General features: G+C 36.3%; 2 protein-coding genes, 1 long non-coding RNA gene and 1 other non-coding gene across 4 annotated transcripts; 1 reads left to right on the forward strand and 3 right to left on the reverse strand.

Moving 5' to 3' along the window:
- The first annotated feature begins 15,955 nt into the window (after positions 1 to 15,955).
- Positions 15,956 to 20,213, forward strand: LOC125488942. Its single transcript, XR_007266618.1, has 2 exons — positions 15,956 to 16,093; positions 20,153 to 20,213. It is a non-coding gene; the product is annotated as an uncharacterized LOC125488942 (long non-coding RNA).
- Positions 16,088 to 17,759, reverse strand: LOC119693827 (DNA transposase THAP9). Its single transcript, XM_048623036.1, has 2 exons — positions 16,405 to 17,759; positions 16,088 to 16,293 (listed from the first exon to the last, which is right to left on the reverse strand). The coding sequence occupies exon 1, from the start codon at positions 17,747 to 17,749 to the stop codon at positions 16,418 to 16,420; it is 1,332 nt and encodes a 443-aa protein (XP_048478993.1). The 5' UTR covers positions 17,750 to 17,759; the 3' UTR covers positions 16,088 to 16,293; positions 16,405 to 16,417.
- LOC105398323 (THAP domain-containing protein 6) lies at positions 19,039 to 20,288 on the reverse strand. The gene is made up of 3 exons (XM_048623037.1): positions 20,151 to 20,288; positions 19,445 to 19,631; positions 19,039 to 19,289 (listed from the first exon to the last, which is right to left on the reverse strand). Exons 1-3 carry the CDS (start codon positions 20,225 to 20,227, stop codon positions 19,191 to 19,193), a joined length of 363 nt encoding a protein of 120 aa, XP_048478994.1. The 5' UTR covers positions 20,228 to 20,288; the 3' UTR covers positions 19,039 to 19,190.
- A 632-nt stretch (positions 20,289 to 20,920) lies between these two features.
- Positions 20,921 to 20,992, reverse strand: Trnah-gug. The gene has a single exon. It is a non-coding gene; the product is annotated as a tRNA-His (tRNA).
- Between the last annotated feature and the right edge of the window lie 1,077 nt (positions 20,993 to 22,069).

Below are 22,069 nucleotides of genomic sequence, written 5' to 3' on the forward strand. Positions count from 1 at the left end.
GCTTAAACGATTCGAAGGTTCGATCGATATTCTATCGCCGTCGTTGTTGTCAGGCGTTTTTTTTCTGAAAAGACGACGAGCAACACAAATTGGGTTATTCCCTTCCTATGGCGTCAAGTGCTCAGATTTGAATGGCTCTTTTATTAGCTTCCTCTTCGTTTTCCGGTTGAGGATTAGGGCTCCGTAAGTGCCTCAAGATCGGCCGGATAAGCTTGTATGAAGGGGGCGCCACTGTCTATTCTAAATTAATGTTGACTATTTTGTTGTCTTGACGTGGTTGTGAATAGTGTTGCCACGAATAGTGAATTGGCCGAATACCAAATACCGAATATTCGGCGACGCTGCCGGCCGAAGCGCCGAATATTCGGCCACCGAATATTCGGCGCTACAACCTGTTTCTTTTTGTTCCTGGAACTGCTTTGAAGAAGTCGCTACAGATTATATGAGAAATGCTAATTATTGGGAGGCAGAATGCTGTGGCAAACGAGTTGAATTTTTATTTGATAATAGTTCGCCTAGATCGGATGGACGATCCTTACAAGTGGTGGTCAGTAAACAAAAAACAATACCCGAACCTTTTGAAATTTGCAAAAAATTATCTTTCTTCAGCTGGAAGTAGCGTTTATAGTGAGAGGTTATTTTCTGAGGAAGGTTACAATGAAAAGCGCATTCGTGGGCTACCAAAAAATGCTGAAATGCTCGTTTTTATCCAGCACAACTTACTACTGATTAATTTTAAGTACTAAAATGTTGTGATTTGGAAATAAATACTCAATTTTGATTAAAATAAAAAGTCATTTTTTACACGATATACTATTCGGTATTCGGCCCGAATAGTACGCACTATTCGGCCGAATACCGAATACTGAAAAAACTGGCCGAATAGGCCGAATACCGAATAGTTGCCGAATATTCGTGGCATCTCTAGTTGTGAATGTTGTGATATATGAATGCGTGTCTTATTAAACCAAGACATTAGGATCTCATGCGTCTAATTCTTATTAGTTCGTTTCGTAGCATCAGTTTATAACATCATGTTTATCACAGGTGGTACGCATCGGTCAGGCTGTGTTTAACTCTAGACGAGATTATTGTGACTTTATGATAGGAAACAAACTAGGAAATTGGAATTGTGGATAAAAATACATACCGCAAGATTTTACAAAATTCACAATATATGACACACTTTCTATATTGTTCGATTCTTGTCCTGATTTGTGCAATACCTAAAATGTTTGTACGTACATTAATTTCATTCATAATTACATTATTTTCAATATTATGTAGGTATTTCGCCCTCCCACTGAAACAAAATGATACTTTAATAATGTGCTGTATTCTGTTCCTGACTCCGACAATCGAAAAACATAATTTACATAATATCTTTCCAAAAATACCTGAATCCCTTGAAAGAAACAATGGAAATGAGCAAATCAATTTAAATACAGATTCTTTAGTAATAAACCGTGTTGGGAGAAACTTGCACAGACATCACGACCAGTTTGATAGACCTTCGTTATCAGGCTTAGAGCCTTCGAACAATTCTATAATGTAAGGAGACGGGGGGTGGTCGGGGGCTCACTGTACTGGTCGTTTGTTATGAAAATATTTCTGAGGGAAAAACGACTCATTATTTATTCCGTTTGGGCTCTGCATAAGAGTATTGTTTTTTAGAGTTCAATGGAGCCGTTATTATAGGGTTGTGAAGTAAATCTTCATCTCAATTTCCAATACATACCTAACTCAGTTAGTTGAGTAAAGTTTTCCTTTTAATAATCCCGTCTAAGATTGTCTGAATGGAAGAAGATTATATCCTAGAAACATGTGATGCTATGCGATTATTATCGTTTCTACTAGCAAGTCAAGTTGAATATTCTTCTGCTCCCATGTTCTAAAAGATGTGTCATCCTTTTTCTGGTAACATAAGTAAAAACTAAACTTTAAATTAAAGAACCTCATTTCATTTTCCAAATGTAGACTGTGTTTTCTCCTTAAAAAGTTATTTTTGCGGAGCAATTTTTAACATCATGAGTTGGGTAAACGTTTTTAGGGAAATTGTTCTCAGTAATTTAATTTACTTTTGCAGCCTTTGAATTTCTGCTCACTTATTACCTTATTACACTTATGGTTTCGGGCATAATACACTAACGGTACTTGGTCATGATTTTTTCTTTTCAAATTTCTATTTTAAGGGTGCTCCTATACGACCTACTTTTTGTAGCACACATTTTTCTTTCTGTTGGACAGATCCAAGCATCTTCACATATCTTTTGGCATAATACACTAACGGACAATGAAAAGGTTCCAGTGATCTATGGAACGGCAATGCAAGATGAAACTTTTTCATTGCACGTTAGTATATATGTACTTATCTAGTTCCAACGCAAACACGCCGAGTACTATGTCGCACAAAACTACATGGTACATTCGCGATCTGTTCGTGCTCATTCCACTTCACTAAAGCGCTAGTCTCTGAAATCCTTCACATAAATTTCTACAAACTTACCGCCGCTGCACCTGTGACGGTGACATAGACAATCCACTTTTATTACGAACTAGCATACATTGTCGGCTTATGTGTGTTTAAAACTTGTCCTTTTGTTTGTTGCAGGTAACATGTTACGGTGAAATCCAGCGGATCGGCGATTGGACAAAATGTGTATGATATTAAAACTTGAAACCCCAGTTGGTTTCAATGTAAATTGGTTACTCACTGTACAGGACAGGCTGTTGCAAAAATGGTATACTTAGCAGAAGGTGATGGCCCAGGGGATCATTGTCAATCAGTTTTGTTCCCTCTGACTATTTTTTACGACTGCTGATGAAACAGCAACTGGGGCTCACAGCTCAACGTGCCGTCCGAAGCACGGTAGCGCCCAGAAAACAACCACTTGAAATCGGTCACCCATCCAATGAGTGACCGTGCCATGTGTTGCTTAACTTCAATTATCAGTTATGATCACTGAAGATTCTGTGTTATCCTTCCGTTTATTTTACAAATAAAACTTTCTGGGCGCTTCCTTTATCCTACTTATTAAATAAGTTAACAATTTGTTCGGAAATTCCAATAATAAACTTAATATTAGATTTTGAATCGCTTCAAGTTGTTGTAACTCTTTCGAAAATATTAAAATTATATAGGTACCTAACATAATAAATATGTCATCCTAATGGTAAATAATCGGCTCTTACCACCTAAATGTATATAAGGTGTATCAGCGAGCCGAATGGTATCCCACACTACGTTAATGTGTTTTGGTGTCACACGAATATAATGAAATCAGCAAATGAACAAAATACGTTACTTAATAGTCTTCAGCAGAAACATCTTTCGAGAAAAATGAAAAGGTAGGTAGGTCTGGTAAATTGGAAAATGAGGAAAACGCAATTTATGGGTTTAATTCTCAAAGCGCACCTGCTACAGAACTGGTACGTACCCACTCCTGAATAGGCCCCCTCACCTTATATTCACTCATTGCCTAACACGGGGGAAAACTTTTAAATTGCTTCAATCATATTGATGAAATATATGTAAAGTTGTGGCAGATGTTCTATGGTAAGATTACTTAGGTACAGGTATAACAATACTAACTTATAGGTAAAATATACAATTTAGGGTACTTATAGTAAAAGTGGTATACAGTAATTACTACGACATTCTTCTTTTTGCAATAGGGTATTGTAGTATACGTAAACCATAATGAAACTAAAATTACTCACCATCATCATCACCAACAATCGTCTACTAAATAATATAAATAAACTAATCTAGTTCAGTAACAAATCATATCATGAACATGAAGATTATCTTCTACAGCCCAACTTTGAGTGAATTGCAACATATTGAGAGTAAATGAAATCGGAACTAAACCTACGACTATAAAAATTACCACCGATTTCAAGTTACCGCGTTTGCATAAAATTTTAACCTAAATTGTTATGACAGATAAACTCTGACTCCATAGTTAACTTAAAAGGAGCAGTCAAATAGGGAAATTTCTTCAACTGGACGTCTGATCGGCAGCAGGAATGAATAAATGAAATTAAGCTTAAATTTTTAGGGTTCCCACCCAAACGGTGACAAACGGATTTAACCACGGCAGATCATTCACACGTCATGCGTTATCACATATATTTTTCAAATTGATTCTAATGAATAGTGTTTTTTTTTTGTAATATACGGAACCCTGTCAACCTGGGTCGGACTCGTATTCGGTAGTATTTGAAGTTATTGTTCGCTCAATTATTCATCTTTATAAACTTTTCCACTTTTAGTAAGCAGTAACAGACCTATTCAATTTCCGAAAGTACTCCTCAGGGCTCTATAATTCCAATGTATAACTTACATCTCTAGCTTTAAAAGGATATAAATATGGACGTACGTATGTATAATAATAATAAAAGAGAAGTGATTTTATAAGGCATATTGTGAAACGATCTATGATGCCTTATGTTAGTTGCCCAAAGCTATGTATGTATACTAATAAAATCAACGTCATTGTAGGAGGTCACAAATCGTAATTTTAAGCAACTTTTGTTCTTAGATGTCCTTTGATCTAAGAGTTTTTGCAAGGACAACCTAAGGCTAGCAGGCTAGGTAAGTACAAAAGAAGAGTGTTTTAAGTCTGTGTATCTGTGACCTATCTGTTGTAGCGTAGCCCAAACGCCATAGGTAATGAATGTTAGCCCGAGTGTTCTTAGCCATATTTAAAAGAAATCGGCATTAACAATTTAAGCGACCTTTAGGTTTGAATGTCGGGGGTTTTTAACGTTGGTTAGGTTATTCTCTTCTCCTTGTAGTTTATCCCTCACCATTATATGACAGTTCCCCTGCCGATGTGAGCCGCACCTATGCTATCAGGTGCAATGCCCTCGGCGGGACTGTATTCGTTTTCTATTTGCATGCGCCATTAGCCGGCGATAGAGAGTCTCATAATGAAAAATTGATACGGGCGATGAGTCCCAAAATGGACTCGACTGCGCGAGATCGATTCTTGATAAAGGATACCTAATGAAATTTAATAATTTAGTTTTAGAAAGATAAATGTGTGGGGACATATTGTGTGCCTGTGATGTGAGAACTGAACAAACTGGGAAATTTGATTTCAACAGCATGAAAACTTATATCGCCTACATACTCGTACACCGATAGACTTTATATTTTATTTAACTTTTAGATACCAGGTAATATTAATCGTTCATGATATAAATAATGCCAATCATGATTCAGTCAATTTATTCTCTCTCCGGTTGCTTATTCTCTAGTTACGAGATTGTATTGGAACACGCAATTCTATGAAATTGTATTGGTAAATCTGCATATTTATTGTTACGGACTCCCAGTCTGCTTGTCCCTTGTTAGCCGCAAAACCTAGCTTGGTATCATATTATACATCATATAAAGTAACATGTTTTTTGTATTGAAGTGGAAATAGAGGATTAACTGCTCTTCTTTGACAGTTAGACAGTTGCTGCGATAAAATTATTACACATCTTGGTGATTCCTATTCTTTGGTTGCAGATTACGTAAATACAAAGGCTGGCAGACGAAACGAAACAGGAGCGGATTAAAAATACAGAATCCCGCGAATTGTTACTCCTTGTTATAATTGGTAAAGACAAGTTTTTAAACAAATTACTGTACAAAAGCAGCGGAACTCAATTTAACGCCAGCTTTCGTGTCCGAAGTGCTTGGAATTCTATTGTTGGCTGAAACAAAAGCAAAAATGCTGGAACCGGGAAGTAATGGAAAGGGACAGTCGTGCGGACATGCAATTTGGCGCGACACCCGAAGAATCCCCGTTTACGACGCCGCTTGTGCTGCTAATAGTACACCACCGTGTGGCCCGCCATATGCCCTCACCGCAACACCGTTTCGGAAACATTTGTGTTTTGGCTGCTCCAAACCTTCGGATTTCCCCATGTGTAGACGAGTTTTCATGGGCTCTTTCGTGGTTTCGTCGATGTTTGCTTAGGTGTGGATTGTCTATCCTTTGTAGTGGGAATACTTACATCAGGTTCAGTTGTGAGCGGCTAAATCCAGACTATGCTTTCTAACTGATCGTTTATATTCGGTATCACCAGCTTTAAAAGTTGATGACTGTCATTAGAGTGAGTTACGTCTTATAACAAGGCGATTATAAACGCGAGGGCGTTATTTCACGTAGTTACTACTACAATACTTCTCGTGTTGCATGTTAAAACTCCTTTAAGAAGTTCACAGGTAGTATTAAATTTGTCATTCCTTACACAATATCCTTTTATGTTACTTGTATAATTTAGTATATTTTAACGAGCAACGTCGACAGATTATATTACTGGTTGACCCTTTCAGAAGTGTAGTTGGACACGCACTCCCTGGTAATAAATCAGAAGTACTAGGCGAGCAGGACCCTAGCGAAAGTCCCGGCCTGCCCTTAAATTTGCCGAGACGTTTATGGATCAAAGTTATCTTATCTTCCATCTCTTGCCGACGTCAAACAGCTTGACGCGGTGAATGGAACTCTACTCTACCCTGGTACAAGTCTCGTGATGTATGCTTTTGCTGAAATGATACGTTGACTAAGGAGTAACATATCGAATATTAATTTTGCATAGTTTAACTAGGTTATGTACCTACCTTATTCTATTGAAATATTGAAGCACTAAGCTTTACCGTTAAAATAAGCAGTTTTTTTTATTAACATTGTTTGCCTTATTTTTTGACCTGTTAAAAAAAACTAATATCAAACCATCACAACCAATACAATAGGCGCCCGGACCATTTAATATACAAATTCCGTTCGCTACCCTGTCATGACTTTCACCGCCAACCCTGGTTCCAGTGGGTCACTGCAGCTTACGAAAACCTAAGTTCAGGAGCGCTGCTGCGTTAACCACACGACACTATCTCGTTGCTTAATGCCTAGTTTCACCCAAGTCTGTCAGATCATTAACACCCCTGTTACATTGTAATGTCATCAATATACGTCATATCCATATTAAATTTTTGACAGATGTGTCAAAAGTCAAAAACTAATCCCTAGTTTTTTATGATTTAACAGAGTGTGGTGAAACTGGGGCTAAACGTTCCAATTTGGTGACATCGATCAAAACTTTTATTTTTCGTCACATCTTTCGTTCGTTTGTTTATTGTCAAGCTGGAGTAACCCTCGACGTCTCGGACAGGCGAATCTCCGACAATGGAGAGTGAACGACGTAAACCCACCGCGCGGCCATTGTCCGCTGTTCCTTGCGTAAAAATGTACCGCCACTTTACCTCTTTGCCTACGTGACGGGAATCCGGCCGGCTTGTAAAGAATTTACGGGACAAAATTCTATTGGTCGATGTATCGAAAGTTAATGGAAGCAAGATAAGATAGATGAGAGTTTATTTTAAGATTATAAGTTCATATTCGTGTAGGTAACCTACATGAGGTTTAATTCAATGATTGAGTAGGAGTTTCTGACAAATAAAATACTTGATAATAGAAATAATGTCATGAAATTACGAATTCATCATCATCATCGAACTGTCATCATCCTCTCCCAAGGATACCATTTTACTGTAAGGAAGAAGGAAATTTGGGCAGAAATACTCAATACGATAATACTTCTTTTCCTTAAACTTTATGTCGAGTAGAGCAAGCGTGTAATAAAATGGGCTTTAAATATTTAGGTCACGTTCGCACACATATTTATTACGTATCCCAATAAAACATATGTGTTTTCCATTACTTGCGCCACTTGTCAGGAATAATGCTGTCGAAAATTAATGATTACACCGACATATACAGGGTACCAGGGTACCTAAAAAAATATATACATATATGCATATATATCTTGGTTTTGCGATCGTAGTTTAAATCTACAATTTAGGTATAATATGTATATATTCAGATTGGGATTCTTTTGATCATTCAAAAATACCAACATTAAACTAAAATTTAAACAGATCAAATAACATTTCTTTAAAGCATTTTCAATCAACATTTTTTGTCATCTTACCTACAAAGTTTCTCTTTACGCAGCATTCTTGCGTAAATTGCCAACGTTTTCCTGATAGCAATACATCATACCTGAGTAAAGACATTCGGGGAACAATATCATGAGACTATGGATGATAAAACAAATGGGCCATTCTGCATGCGGAACCCTTTTTGTAAATGAACCCACGTCCGATTCGCCCCAAGTAAAACTCGGGGCTGTCTTTACTTCAAAGCATTTATTTAATGTTTGTGTCAAATCTGCTTTACCAAAATATATAAATATGAATTTATAATTACATTAGATTACAAGTAATTTAACAATATCGGCTACCTTGATTTTAATTTCTAAACGAGTGATGACTTTTAGTTACCTCTTTGTATATATGTTACTGTAAAAGCCCGAACAACGGTAAATCCTAAGATTTACGCGTAAAACCTAAGATTACCAACTCTTAATGGTAAAAGCCCGAAAGATTTTGCGATTCGCACTTTTACCACTATTCACTTGGTAAATCTTAGGATTTACATTAAGGTACGGTAAATGTTGAAAAAGCCAGGTTATACCTTATAACCTCCGTAGTCCAACAAAGCGTCCGTAGTCGAGCGGGCTTCAGTGATCGTAACTGATCACTGAGGTTTAGCAACAACCAGCATGGTCAGCCATTGGATGGGTGACCGATTTCAAGTGGTTCTTTTCTGGATGCTTTCGTGCTTCGGACGGCACGTTAAGCCGTGGGTCCCGGTTGCTGCTTCGGCAGCAGTCGTTAAGCCTAGTCAGAGGCCTTTGGGCGGCTTGAAAACATCTGACAGTCGGGTAGCCCACTTACCCGACAACTCGCTTAGCACAAGCTTGCTTGTGTTGGGGTCCACCAACCCGCACTAGGCCAGCGTGGTGGACTAGATCGAAACCCTTCCTTCATTGGAAGGAGACCCGTGCCCCAGCAGTGGGGACGTAATGAGTCGTGATGATGATGATAACTTATAACTAACCGAACTTAAGAAATATTTATTATTGCAATCTACTTTACTCGACGTCAACAATAATAATACGTGAAAATTATTTTACTTCCGGTTTCCGTGTTTAAATTATCGTTCAGTGAATGAGTGAAAATAAAGTTATTTTCCAATAATCCAGCATTCAATGATAATTCGCATCTATTACTATACACATAAATACCATAATCTGGTGCATTACAGGTTTTAAAATGACTGTTCATAAAAAATAATATAAATTCTGAACGAAAATAATTTAAGTTTTTGATTGAAATAAATGAATAGGTAATAATTAATCTTTGTTTTATTCCCAAAACCAACTTTTACTAGGTGTCAGTGGTAAAACCTAGCATTTACCAAATTCTAATGGTAAAAGCCCGAAAAAAATGACCCATTTTCACAAATCCTTACGTTTACCAACTCATGTTGGTAAATCCTAAGATTTACTGGTAAATCCTAGGATTTACCGTTGTTCGGGCTTTTACAGTAACATATAAACTATATAATATTAGGTAGCTGTAAATTTTCATGAATAATTTAATAAAATCATTTTTAAACCGTTAGCTACAGTATAAAATCGGAAACAATCCAAGAATTAATTGGAAGCGTCAACGCGCCGAAATTAAGATAACTGCGGCGAAACCACTCCCAAACGTTACACGTCAAAACAGACGGATTCAGTGAGACAAAGCTGTCTCACGACTAGACTCTATCAATCATTCACGAGGGTGACGACTACTCCTGTACCATTGTTATTACACTCACCACACACGAATATGGACCCTGTTTCTAGGCACTAAGACAATGAAGTTGTAGGAGTAGAGTGGATTTCGATGCAACTCAGGCATCTTAAATGTGATCTGTGATGTATGCGTTCTGGGGCAGATGAATCAGATGATTGAATCTCTCGTCCCATCACAGAATCATCGTGTAAGTGCATGCGAGAGAAGCAATTTAGTTCTAATTCACCATGAAATTGAATTGAGTTCACAATACTTTCAGGTTTTGAATTATTTATTTGCCAACATTTTAAACTAATGGATTTTGCTTTCGGATGCCCGTTTTGAGTAGTGCTCCGCTCGCTGGTGGCTTGAAAAGCTGTTAAAAGTAATTTCGCTGCAATATATTGTACGGTTTGTTGATGAAAGTTGGGTTGAAACTCATTGAGTAATTAAAATATTAATTGTTACAGGAAACGGACGTTGTTATGTAAAATAGGAAGCCAGAAATAATTTTATATACAAATACGGACGGAGTACATTAATAAAATTGTACAAAATTTAATGATCAAACGCACTAAAGAGTTTACAGAAAACCCCAACTTTCATTTCACATTTATACATAGTAAAGAAAACCCACCTTATAACTCAATTAAGTAGTTAATAGCTTTTAAATGGTTTATTGTCATTCGTTTTTAATAGGTTCGATACAAATACAGATGAGTAATATAATAACGACTTCCTAATAACACTGTTCCATAAACAAGAGTTTACAGACCCCTTAGCATGAATTTTCATCGTGAACGTGACGTGAAATTACTCGATGAATTTTGTAGGGAAATTATAGTTCTGCTACCTAACGCCAGGGGCGCTGTTCATATTTTCATACAAAATTACTCGATGATTCTACTTCACGTTCACGATGAAAATTTATGCCAAGGGGTCTGCTACCGACCGCCAGGGGCGCTGTGCATATTTTCATACTAAATTACTCGGTGAATCTTACTTCACGTTCACGATGAAATTCATGATAAGGGGTCTGTTCTATGGAACGGTGAACGTGTAAGTCTTGAAACTAAGAGTGCTCGAGCGGAGAGCCCTCCACACTCGAGGAGGCTCCATGCAGTGATTGATCAACAACCTGCGACGTACTTGTACAGTCAGCTTCATGAGTAGGTCGCTATATTGTACTTTTCCCTGTCAAACTCACAAATTGTGATACGATATTAATTTATTCAATCGATTTCGTAACTTTCGACAACCTATATAAGAATATATAATACTAGCTGTTCCCGCGCGCTTCGCTTCACCTTAAAAAGTTTTCCCGTGGGAATTCCGGGATAAAAAGTAGCCTATGTTCTTTCCCAGGGTCTAGACCATATGTATACCAAATTTCATTCAAATCCGTTCAGTAGTTTTGGCGTGAAAGAGTAACAGACAGACAGACAGACACAGTTACTTTCGCATTTATAATATTAGTAAGGATAGTAAGGATTAGTAAGGATAAGGATAGCGTTTTATGAAGCTGAGCGTACTCTGAAGAACATACACATCTGTCGATATTAATAATTATCTACTTTAATTATAAAGGTTTTAAATAAACAAATATAAGTTAACTCAGTTATTCATATTTAAGCACTTAATATGAAATGAATAACTTTCAACATTAATCGCTCTTAATTTTCGACACATTTAATCAGTTCATTGTTTTGACAGCAGTCGTAAATAAGAGTCGGAACAATGACAGCAAGAAGCAGAAGTCATATTTTAGCGGACGTTTATTAGATAAACTGTTGCTCCCCCCTGCCATTTATGAACTGTCGGGCTAATATCACCCTCCGTTTGTTTTTGTAATATCGGCTCGTCAAAGATTGAAAAAATATTAAATATAAAATAGTTTTTTTTTATTGTTTAAAAAAATCAACGACATTAGAGGTTAAGATTTGAATGTGTTGCTGTCACTATCTACTCGTACCTATATTTAACAATGTTCGAACATTAGACAAGAAAGAGCATTTAAATGATTCCCCGCATATTTTTATCAAAATCAAAGTCAAAATGGCTGTATATAGGCTGATAGTTGCTGCTACCAGCTGTTTTACTGAGTAAACTAAATACTATATTATGCGATATACGTACCTATAGGTGCCACCACCGACACATTAACTTTATAATCCTAGCATCGCTTATCATCGGTCCAACAGCTGTCAGATCAATGCTGCTTAAGGATTGTTGCTTGCTATTGAAGTACGATAGCAGCAATCCAGTAATATGATAAATAAGCCTAACTCGAGAAGCAAATTTTAAATCATTTTTGCAGAGCTTATCCATTCCAACAATTGTTTAAATTGCAACTATGAATCTGTAACTACCTATGCGCTCTACAATTTCCAAACGATTTGCAATCAGCGCTTCCCCAGGAGATACCTCGTTAAATTCCAGAACTGTTTTGGCTCAGACTATTTATAATCTTATTTCACATTTTCCGTTGGTTAGTTGTATCTCGGAACCTAAGTTAAGGGATACCTACTTTAAACCCTTAAATTAAGAAAACCTATGACATTGTTCTTGTGATTGTATTTATTTACCAACGCCCAAAAGTAAATAGAGAACCCTTTTTAGGCTGTAAATGTTAAGCTATGCCGCCTACAGCTAAAAGTAACTACCACTATTAAAGTATTGAAATCCTGTCTATACTGGTTACAAAAAACGAGCTTTACAAAATGTATGACGTCTGTTATCTCGGTGAGTTATTGAACGGCCCTCCTCTTCTTTACCGGAACTTCTGCAGAACGGATGCAGAGTGCTCGTGCTTCGGACCACAGAAATGCTTTATGTGTGCCGATAAGCCCTGTCTTTGACTACCTAATGGCTACCATCTGACGAAAAATGAGGTTGTGCAACACACAAAATTCTCTAGTAATCCGAGTTTTGCTACTTGGATTTCTATTATTGTCTTTGCCTTGCCTGAAAGGGGTTCTCAGCGTGGTAGCTTCAGGATAAAAAATTTAAAGGAATTTTTACTCCTTATTTACGACGTACTTACGTCATAATAACACCGTAAAAACATACCGTATACCCGAATACTGATAAGATGACGTGACGTTAGACATAAACAAAGTGACAAACAGACATACAAGACTTTCCTAATTCGTATTAGTTATACTGTACTCCTTGTTCTATGGTTATATTATACCTACCGTATTTATACAACATGTATTACTCGCAGTTGCAAGTAGCACATTATTTTATTTAAATGGCTCAGAACAGATAGTAATTGATTGAATATCTTAACTTCGTCATTAATAAATAATATCAAATAAACGGAAAGGCTCCAAATAACCAACTATTCGTTCGTTCGTTGGCACCAAATAATAAAAAATATTGATGAAATCCCAAACTGCATCGTAGTTCAATATAAATTAGCGGTCACATAACCAAAAGCTACGCGGCCCGCCATTACCATTTGTTCACGGCATTCAAGAGCTTTGAATTTTGGAAACTCATATTCCAAAGTATGCTCGTGTATGACACGAATGAAATGGATTGCCTCCAGCGCAATCACATTTCGGCTGCATATCATACGGTGCCTGCAATGTACCTACACGCCAGCATTTGCAATTTGCCAATCCAATTCCACTGCAAAATCAGATGAAGCAAGCCGTGGTCAGATTATTATGCTACTTTGTCGTAAGGGTTAAGATTACGTATTAGATTTAGGATGTATGACTTACACTGAGTTGCAGAAAGGATCTTGAAGTTAATGTCGGCATTAAATGTATTGTTGCCTTGCTTTGGCAGTATACGGACAGAAAGAGACAGACATAGATTTAATGTCCACATTAGCTTAAAGTCCCTTTCTGCAACTCGGCAATAGTATTATTATGATCACGGTGGCTATTCTTTTAACTTATAATCGAAAAAATATTCATTGAATCAAAAAAACATTTTCGTGTCCAAAACGCATATAATACAACCCAACAACATCGAGCATTCAAACAAATAAAATTACCTTTTGAGGTATCGAGTTACCGTAATCACGGCAGCAGCTAATATTAAATAAAGCATTTATGAAACGTTACGATCCATTTGCGAAATCAATACAATATCAGCGAACAGAGAATCGTGGATGTTGTTTTCCCATCAGATATTGGCCTCGTCATGGACCCACATTTTATTTTTATTGAATTTCCTTGTGGCTGTATGCGCGCCAACCCTTTACCTCTCCGGCACAGTCAAATACACGTACAGTAATGGAGGTATTCGTTTAGAAAATGGTGTCTAGGTTATCAACCTGGCCCTGTTGTAAACAAGGAGTTTGTTCCTCACTTTAGGTATAGTATTATTGGTCTTATAATAACAATTATTATTTAGTGAGGAGTCAATTAGGTAGAAAGCCAGCAACGCAATCATATGGGCCTTACATGAAGCTAAATATAGTTTTATGTTCAGAAAATATACTAAATAGGTTTTTATCATTTTTGTATTTTAATTCATACCGAGAACCTATATCCCGGATACTCTTTAATGTACAGATTTTTTTCATAACTGGGACGATACTGTGCCGTTGCGGCTGCCTTCACGAGATTTTGATAACATAGATTTATTTATTTATTTTGCGCTATGGAGGAAACGAGCATGAAGAGGAAAAATTGTTTTGCTGACCATATTCCATGAAAATTTGTTTTTTTATCGACGTTTGTGTCCATATCCATAATAATCGTTCACTGCTGAACATAGGTCTCCCCCGAAGATGGGCAGAGCACTTTGTGTAACTAATATTTAGGTAGGTACCTAATCTGTGACTCTACCCTCGGCCTGCCTCATACAACCACTAACAATATTCAGCTATTCAGGTAGTCTAGTATTTAACCAAAAGTATATTCATCTATACAATAAGTCACTTCACATATCACAAGAGGCTACAGTTAAAAATCGTTAATATGATACGATCTCAACGAATTTGACCCACACAAAGAGTCGAAACTCGTTAGTTTCTCACTGATTTATGCAGCTCTTAATTTATCAAACCCTTTGTAAGTGCTACGAATAGAGGGGCAAGTTTATGTAAAATTCAGTACTCCAACTAGTAGCGCCTAGGCCGATACTCTCCCGAGTCCATTTATATTTATTGGAGGGCCCTCCGCCAACGCAGCTCCGGACAAAGGTTGCAAACAATTTTTGGGCGTAAGCAACACACCCTTGACGTAGTTTAGGCCGGTATACAGAGGGTACATAGAATATGTAGTTGACTTCCTAATTTCATAAGACAACTCCAGAATATGAGAAATGAATGTCCTATTATTAATCTTATAAAATATAATTAATCACATATTCTTCTTATAAAAAAGCTGATGTTTACAATATTTTAAAGTAGGCACTAGCTTTAGTATAATAAACCTATTACTTATTTGTATAACTTCGATCAGTGGTGTCCTAAACATGTCGTTTTTTTTAACCCGTAGAAAAGCTAATAATGATTTTAGGTAGTTAGGTATTTATAATTTTATTAGCTGGCTGTGATTTCAGTTTTCAGTTACTTTCTACTTCATAGGCACACTTGTTTCCTAAGAGATATTCCAAGAACAAGACCACCACTATAATCTGCTTAACTCTACATACTTATCGTCCTTTTCCTTTATTATGGTGGAAAATGTAGTGTGACCGGATGGTGAGGTATGCTTTGAATAAAGGGATGTTGAGATTTTGTTACGACGCACAATAGGCTTAGGTAGGTTAACTGTATCCTTGCCACTACCATGTGTAGCTAGTTAAGATTTAAATAGATACAGTACTTACCTATGTATCTTACTTATGTAGTCTGACTAATGCAATGTATTAAAATTGTTCTTTCTTGTCGTTTTCAGGTACGTTTTCACTTCATGGTGTTTTCTCGTAGAGCATTTCAAGTAGGTAAACTATCTACTTATACATACATCACGACCCATTACGTCCCCACTGCTGGGGCACGGGTCTCCTTCCAATGAAGGAAGGAACTATCTACTTATAAACTATAAAATGATTCAAAGTGATAGCAAGAGTTCTAATAACAGTAGATTTTCTTAAAATAAGTTTAAGTACTTAGTGATTATAACTATCGTCTTCTCTGTGAATCAATTTAATTTTTGTCTTTACAAAAATATGAATAAGTACAATAATAACTATGCTGACCCTGAACGTGTTTATTTCTTACCAAAAAGCTGTGGTAGCTGGTAGAGCACCGAACAAACGTGGCTCAAGACGTAACTCTAACTTCATGGTTAGGGGTTATGCTTCGACCATTTACAACCCTAGACGGACTCATCTCATACATCGCCTACATAGTAAACAGGCCAATATTTTATTACTTTTTTACGTGACTGTACTGTCATTCCCTTCTGTCATGTCATTGAGTGCATGAAAAAGTGTGGCAACGTAAGTAAAATTCTACTAAGTTGGTAGAAAATTCATAATAATGTGGTGATATTTTTAGGGAAATTTAAATTAGTTAAAATACGTTAATAGTATGATTTATCCGACTCACCCGAGTTACCACCGCACCACTCGCTTTTTACAGCGTATTTATTACAATTATTTGTCGACTGTCAAAATATCATTTCACAAATGCTCGGTCACTGAGGGGAAGAAATGGCAAAATAAACACTCTAGATGGTTTTTCAAATTTCAGCTAAAATCTAATATATTATATTATTTTATTACTATAAAATTAATTATGGTTGCCTTACCTTCTTCATGTTATTAATTTCCTTCTCTTTGAATTTGCTTTTTAAATAATTTTCTTTTTGAATTTACATTACTGGTTAAGTTGTCTAATTTACACATGTGATAACATCGTATCATCAAATATTTTTCTGCCACCAATCTTATTATATTTATTTGGTGCAGTGAACCACAAATATGCTCAGTTGTGACAGCAAAGAAGTTGTTATTGCCTACATTTTTTTTCAATACTGTGTACATTATCTTTGCATGTATTATACTGGTCATTTTGAAATCCTGTACACACATATATTTTCTCAAAACTTCTTCAGTAATTTTGCAAATATCGTACGTATCTTGTGAGGCGTACACCAAACCCCCTTCATCTCTCACACTTACAAATTTGTGAAATACTTTTTTTTCTTTTGCCAGCAGGGATTCAATACACGCAGTACATTTGATTTTTTTTAATAAGCTCCTTGCGACATAACCAGCGATGTATCCTACCACCTGTTCTTTGTACTCCCAAAACTGTGTGTTGTGTAACAATTGTGACGCACGTTCCAGGTTTTCACCTAAAGATTCCTGTTCACTGGTTTCGGCCTCATCATCATCTGGCCGCGTTGAAGCAGCGGTTTCATTTATCGATTTTAGCGCGGAAGAACACATCAAAATAGATATGTGCTCTAAGGGGACACAATTACCCGATTCCGCTGATTTTAGTTCCATGTGACACAGAAGTTTTCTGTAAATGCCTTTGAACTGACGAGCATTTGGGTTGTCGTTGTGTCCGCCATGCATTCGAATTGATCCGAAAAACAGTTCAATATGGTCTTGACTTAATCTATACGTGGTCAAGTACCGCAGCCTGTTGGATTCAATTAGAGTCTCATATAACGATTCCAAACTTTTAATACACACAAGAACTCCAAGAAACCCGGTGAAGCAAGGGGATTTTAGTATAGGTGTACAAGTTTTTAGTGTGATTTTCTTAGAGGTTTGGTGCTCTTTATAAGTTCTTTTTCTAGAAACTTTTATGTTGAGACTCAATATCATATCTTTGGCTTCTTGTAACTCCGCAAAAACTTCATCTTTCATTATTGGAATAATTGGACGTTTAAAGCCATGGGAACTGAAGTTTCGGGAATTGAAAATATCAAAAATGTTGTTCATTATCATAATAAATTTTTCGGTTGCTTCACTATTTTCAAAACCAGGAAGTTTAAGTTCTTGTCGGCAAAACTCAATTGCTTTTGAGACACTTCTACTCAGCAGTTGGGTAGCAAGTTTCACATTCATTATGGAGTTTCTGAAATGTACATGCTTTTTGGTCAATCGGTTTGCCAAATTCAAACCAATTTGCTCTTGCATTTCTTCAAGTTTCTTATATAGTCCCACTTTATTTCCTTATCTTCATGCATAAAGGTTTCTTTCAATTCGAAATGATTTCGTATAAGCTTTAACATATGACAGAAATCCAAAAAGACAGCCACCTCATAATTAGCGCATGGGTGTTTAAATGAAGTTTTGAGATTTTTAGGGTCATGAAGATTACAACCTAGTACCTTCATTGCTGATACGTTAGTACTGTGTCCATCAAATGTCAAAGACACGACATCAACTCCAACTTCATAGCATCGGCTCAGTATTGTATTAATTATGTTTGCCTTTTGTTCTCCTGTCAATCCGTGAATTAAAAAATAGGCTACTGGTAATTTCCATGACTCATTTAATGATACCAGCATAAACGCATAAGCTTCGGAAGCTTTTACATTAAGGTTCTCATTAGGACCAGTTCCCATATCAACAAGGCCTTCATCTTGCTTAGTTTGTCGGTTAAAGCACCTTTGCTGTCTGATAGCCATTTCATCAGCAATTAATGCACAGGTCATATTAGCATTAGACTGTTTTCTTTTAGCTTCTAATATCTTAAATGCATCATCTGTTAAGCCAGGGGAGCCATCAATATTTGCATACCATTTTGATATTGTCTTTGGATGAGGGAGACAAGTTTCAAATTTATTTCTAATGTATCTATAAGCGTTAGGCGACAAAAAATGGAGGGTCAAGCAAAATTTTCTAAATTCTGGTTCGTATTTTGACGCAGGCTTTTTAGATTTTCCTTGTATTTTTTTCTTCATTTTAGCATACAAGTCTGCAGCAAATACGTTACTACTCAAAACGTCATGAGTGTCATCGTTAATATATCTTTCTGTTTTTAAAGTCTCAAGAATTTGTTTGAACGAGGCTAGTTTTTTTTTGAGTCGCAAATTTTTGCGCCTGAGCGACTGAATTTTAAGTATGTATCTTTTCTGAAGTGCTATTTTTTTTCTTAACTGTTTTCTCAACTTGGCTTTTTTTGGGGTATCAAAAACAGAATCTAAGTCTGAAAAGTCTTCAATTTCCGTCTGTTCTACTTTTGATGTTTTAGGAGTTGAAGGAAAAATTGGTTGGTCATCTGTTTCTGTGGTTTTTTTTTCATATTGATTTGATGTGGAAGGCGTCTAAAAATTTAGAAAAAAAAAATCTTGTAGACAAAAAATTATCATGCTACCTATATAATTTAGTAGCTGTTCCCGCGAGCTTTGCTTCGCATTAAAAAGTTTTCTAGTGGGAATTCCGCAATAAAAAGTAGCCTATGTGTCCTGGGTATCAGCTAACTCCATACCAAATTTCATTAAAATTGGTTCAGCCGTTTTGACGTAAATAAGTAACAAACATACACACATACGCTAAAACTTTCGCATTTATAATATTAGTAGGATGTATTAATATTAATGACAGAACTTTATCAATGTAATTAATTGTAGGCCTAACTAACCGGCTGTTTGCTAAATCCTTCACTTATTGCTTCTGCTTCTTCGCCAGAGCTAGCGCTTTCTTCAGACTTAGCTGGTAATACAAATAATGCCTGGAATGTGGAATTTAAATATTGTAGGTAGCTGGTAATAAAAGGTGTTGCAAAAAGGGTATACATTGTTGCATTATTATTTATTTTGAATTCATTGACCAGTTTGACACGACCTCTCGAATGTCTAGGATAAGAATAATGCCTGGGAATCTTACTTTGCTCGGTAACACTCCCTTTTTCAGTCTTCGGAGTCCTGTCTGATTTTTTGTGTAATATAGATCTTTGTGGTGGAAATGATCAGAGCAGATCACTGTGGATTTTGCTGGTTTCCAGTAGTCCTCTCCACGGCTTTTTCTAATTATTTCTACCCATTTGCTTCTTATAATGGGATCATTCGGTATCCTGATAATACATGTATATTAGAATTTAAACTGTAAGTGATAAAATTACCTTTTGTACCTATAATAAAAATTATGATAGCTTTAGTTGTGTAAAAGTTTACGTTTTGTCGAATACCATTTCGCCTCAGCGGAAACTATCACGAATATTTAGACATTATGATCTAGGTATACAGTTGACAAAAGAATAGCGAAACTTTTTCGTTTTCGTAAATCGCAAAACCAACAACCATAGAAACGCAGAAAAAAAATGATTTTAATATATGCGTAGGTTTTGCAAATTCCATCCATTATTAATGAATTCAAGGTAGGTATGTGCCTAATTTCAATTTTGAGAATCCAATCACGAAACTATTTATGGTACACTTGTCATGTCGACCGGGTGTCGATAGGACATTCAAGCGGTTAATATAAATTATACTCACTTTTTGGTATATTTATTTTCAAGAAAAAACTGGCAACACCGAAGAAAATTATATCAATATTTACTTTCTTAAATTATTTATATTAATACATTACTTACAGATGGTAGGTGACCTTGTGTGTCGTTTTTAGTCGACCTTTGTAATTTCTGCACACGTTTAAAGCACATACACGCATTTTAAAAGGACAAAATCGAAATTAATGCCAACTGTCAAATATGTGTAGCACCGGCGATGACACAATAGACACTGTAGAGCGAAATTTGTAACGGGGGCAGTTTGCCCCAGTTTATGTATGGCAGCAATGGTTTCTTCTAAGGGGAATCTAGGGTTGTATATAATCAAAGGGGTTATGGGAAGGGAATACCATTTGTTGCTAACTTCAGATTGTAGTGTTATTTCAACCTTACTAAACTAACAGAGCCATCTAGTTTAAAAACGTATACTAAAGTTAGTACTGAGAATAAATTGTAGATGGCATTAGTTTCGATAACGAATAATGCTAGTTTTGCTACTCGACAGTAGATGGCGTGTAAACTAGAAGTTATGGAATAAAGACCACAGGTGGCGCTAGCATTTATTTATTGAGTAAAAACGAATCTTAATTTTCTTTTTTGTATAATTGAGTAAATTATAATAATGTGCTGATGGATTACTCATAGCAAGAGCAACATTTATAAATTTTAAAATATTGTTTCTTATAAATAAACATGTATGAGTAATTTTATTTTTGGAAGCTGGCTTATTCATTTATATATAATTACTAGTAATTATATAAAAATCATATTTTATGAATCCAAAACATCTTTTTCAATATTTGCTGAAATAAAAAAATGCCAAAAGTATACTCCGCCATGACAGTGTACAACACTGCCGTGACCAGGATTCGAACCTGGGTTACTACGGCCACAACGTAGGGTCCTAACCACTAGACGATCACGGCTATCGGAGCGATGGACAATGGTACGAAATTTAACGTTTCGTTCTACCGTTCTACATCATTGTAAAATGAAGTTCACATTTAATATTCACACAATTTATGTATGTGTCGCAGTCATCTGGTTTAATCTCCTGTTTGATTGAACCGCTAGCCCGTTAATTGAATGACGCTACTCAGTTGAATGACTAAAGAACAACTCGTCAAGTGGTTGACTGTAACGTCCAACGTCTTGACTGAACGTTATTCAGCGAAGTCGTTAAATGGGATATAGTAAGTATAGCAACTTTGTAATGTCTGGTTAGGATGAACATGACCAGACAAGAGTCAACAAAAATACTATGTTACAAAGCTCTCATCTCACAAATTAACTAAACAATAACAATAAACGTACCTTGATATTGTTGTTCATAATTATCCAGTTTCAGCACATTTTATTCTTTGAAACTATCCGCCGGCGGTGAAATAATAGGTAAATCCATGTTGTCACACTATTTTAATATAAATAACGCACTTTAAAGCTAATTTATTTGCAATAAATAACAATACAAGTGCTTTTTGTGTCAGCTGTTCGCTGTTAGACGCCATATTTGTTTTATTCACCACCTGACTGATTTGAAGTCCGCTAAATAGTTGGACGTTTTGTGACGCTTGTACAATCAACGTTCGGCCTAGTCATACAACTGAATAGCGTCATCCAATGAACGGGCTAGCGGTTCAATCAAACAGGAGATTAAACCAGTTGCCTGCGACATATGTATACTGAGTCGTGAGCACAAGTTTCGATCCTCCGTTAACGTTGCGTATCGTCAACTGTCACTGTCAAAATGTAAGGCAAAGTTAGTTCCAAAAGTGACATCACTGAGCCTCGAGCATAGGATTCGATACTATTTTCGAATCTACACGAAGGGTCACTTTTACCAAACGCTAAACGTATTTAAATCAAATTTTAAATATTGTACTAACATTTTGTACTAACTGACAGACGTATGACAGGCTACTAAATACGTTTAGCGTTTGGTGAAATTCCACCTAACATATGGAAAAAACAAATGTCACTTTTGGAACTAACTTTGCCTTACA

This window comes from Plutella xylostella, chromosome 9, assembly GCF_932276165.1.
Source record: "Plutella xylostella chromosome 9, ilPluXylo3.1, whole genome shotgun sequence".
Taxonomy (NCBI): Eukaryota; Metazoa; Arthropoda; class Insecta; order Lepidoptera; family Plutellidae; genus Plutella; species Plutella xylostella.

Excerpts from the sequence above, each read along its gene's own strand:
- LOC119693827 (XM_048623036.1), bottom strand. The coding sequence starts at position 17,749 with ATGCAAGAGCAAATTGGTTTGAATTTGGCAAACCGATTGACCAAAAAG.
- LOC105398323 (XM_048623037.1), bottom strand. The coding sequence starts at position 20,227 with ATGCGTGTATGTGCTTTAAACGTGTGCAGAAATTACAAAGGTCGACTA. Across the intron at positions 19,632-20,150 it reads CACAAGGTCACCTACCATCT|GATACCGAATGATCCCATTA; the intron begins GTAAGTAATGTA and ends ATGTATTATCAG. Across the intron at positions 19,290-19,444 it reads AGGGAGTGTTACCGAGCAAA|GCATTATTTGTATTACCAGC; the intron begins GTAAGATTCCCA and ends TCCACATTCCAG.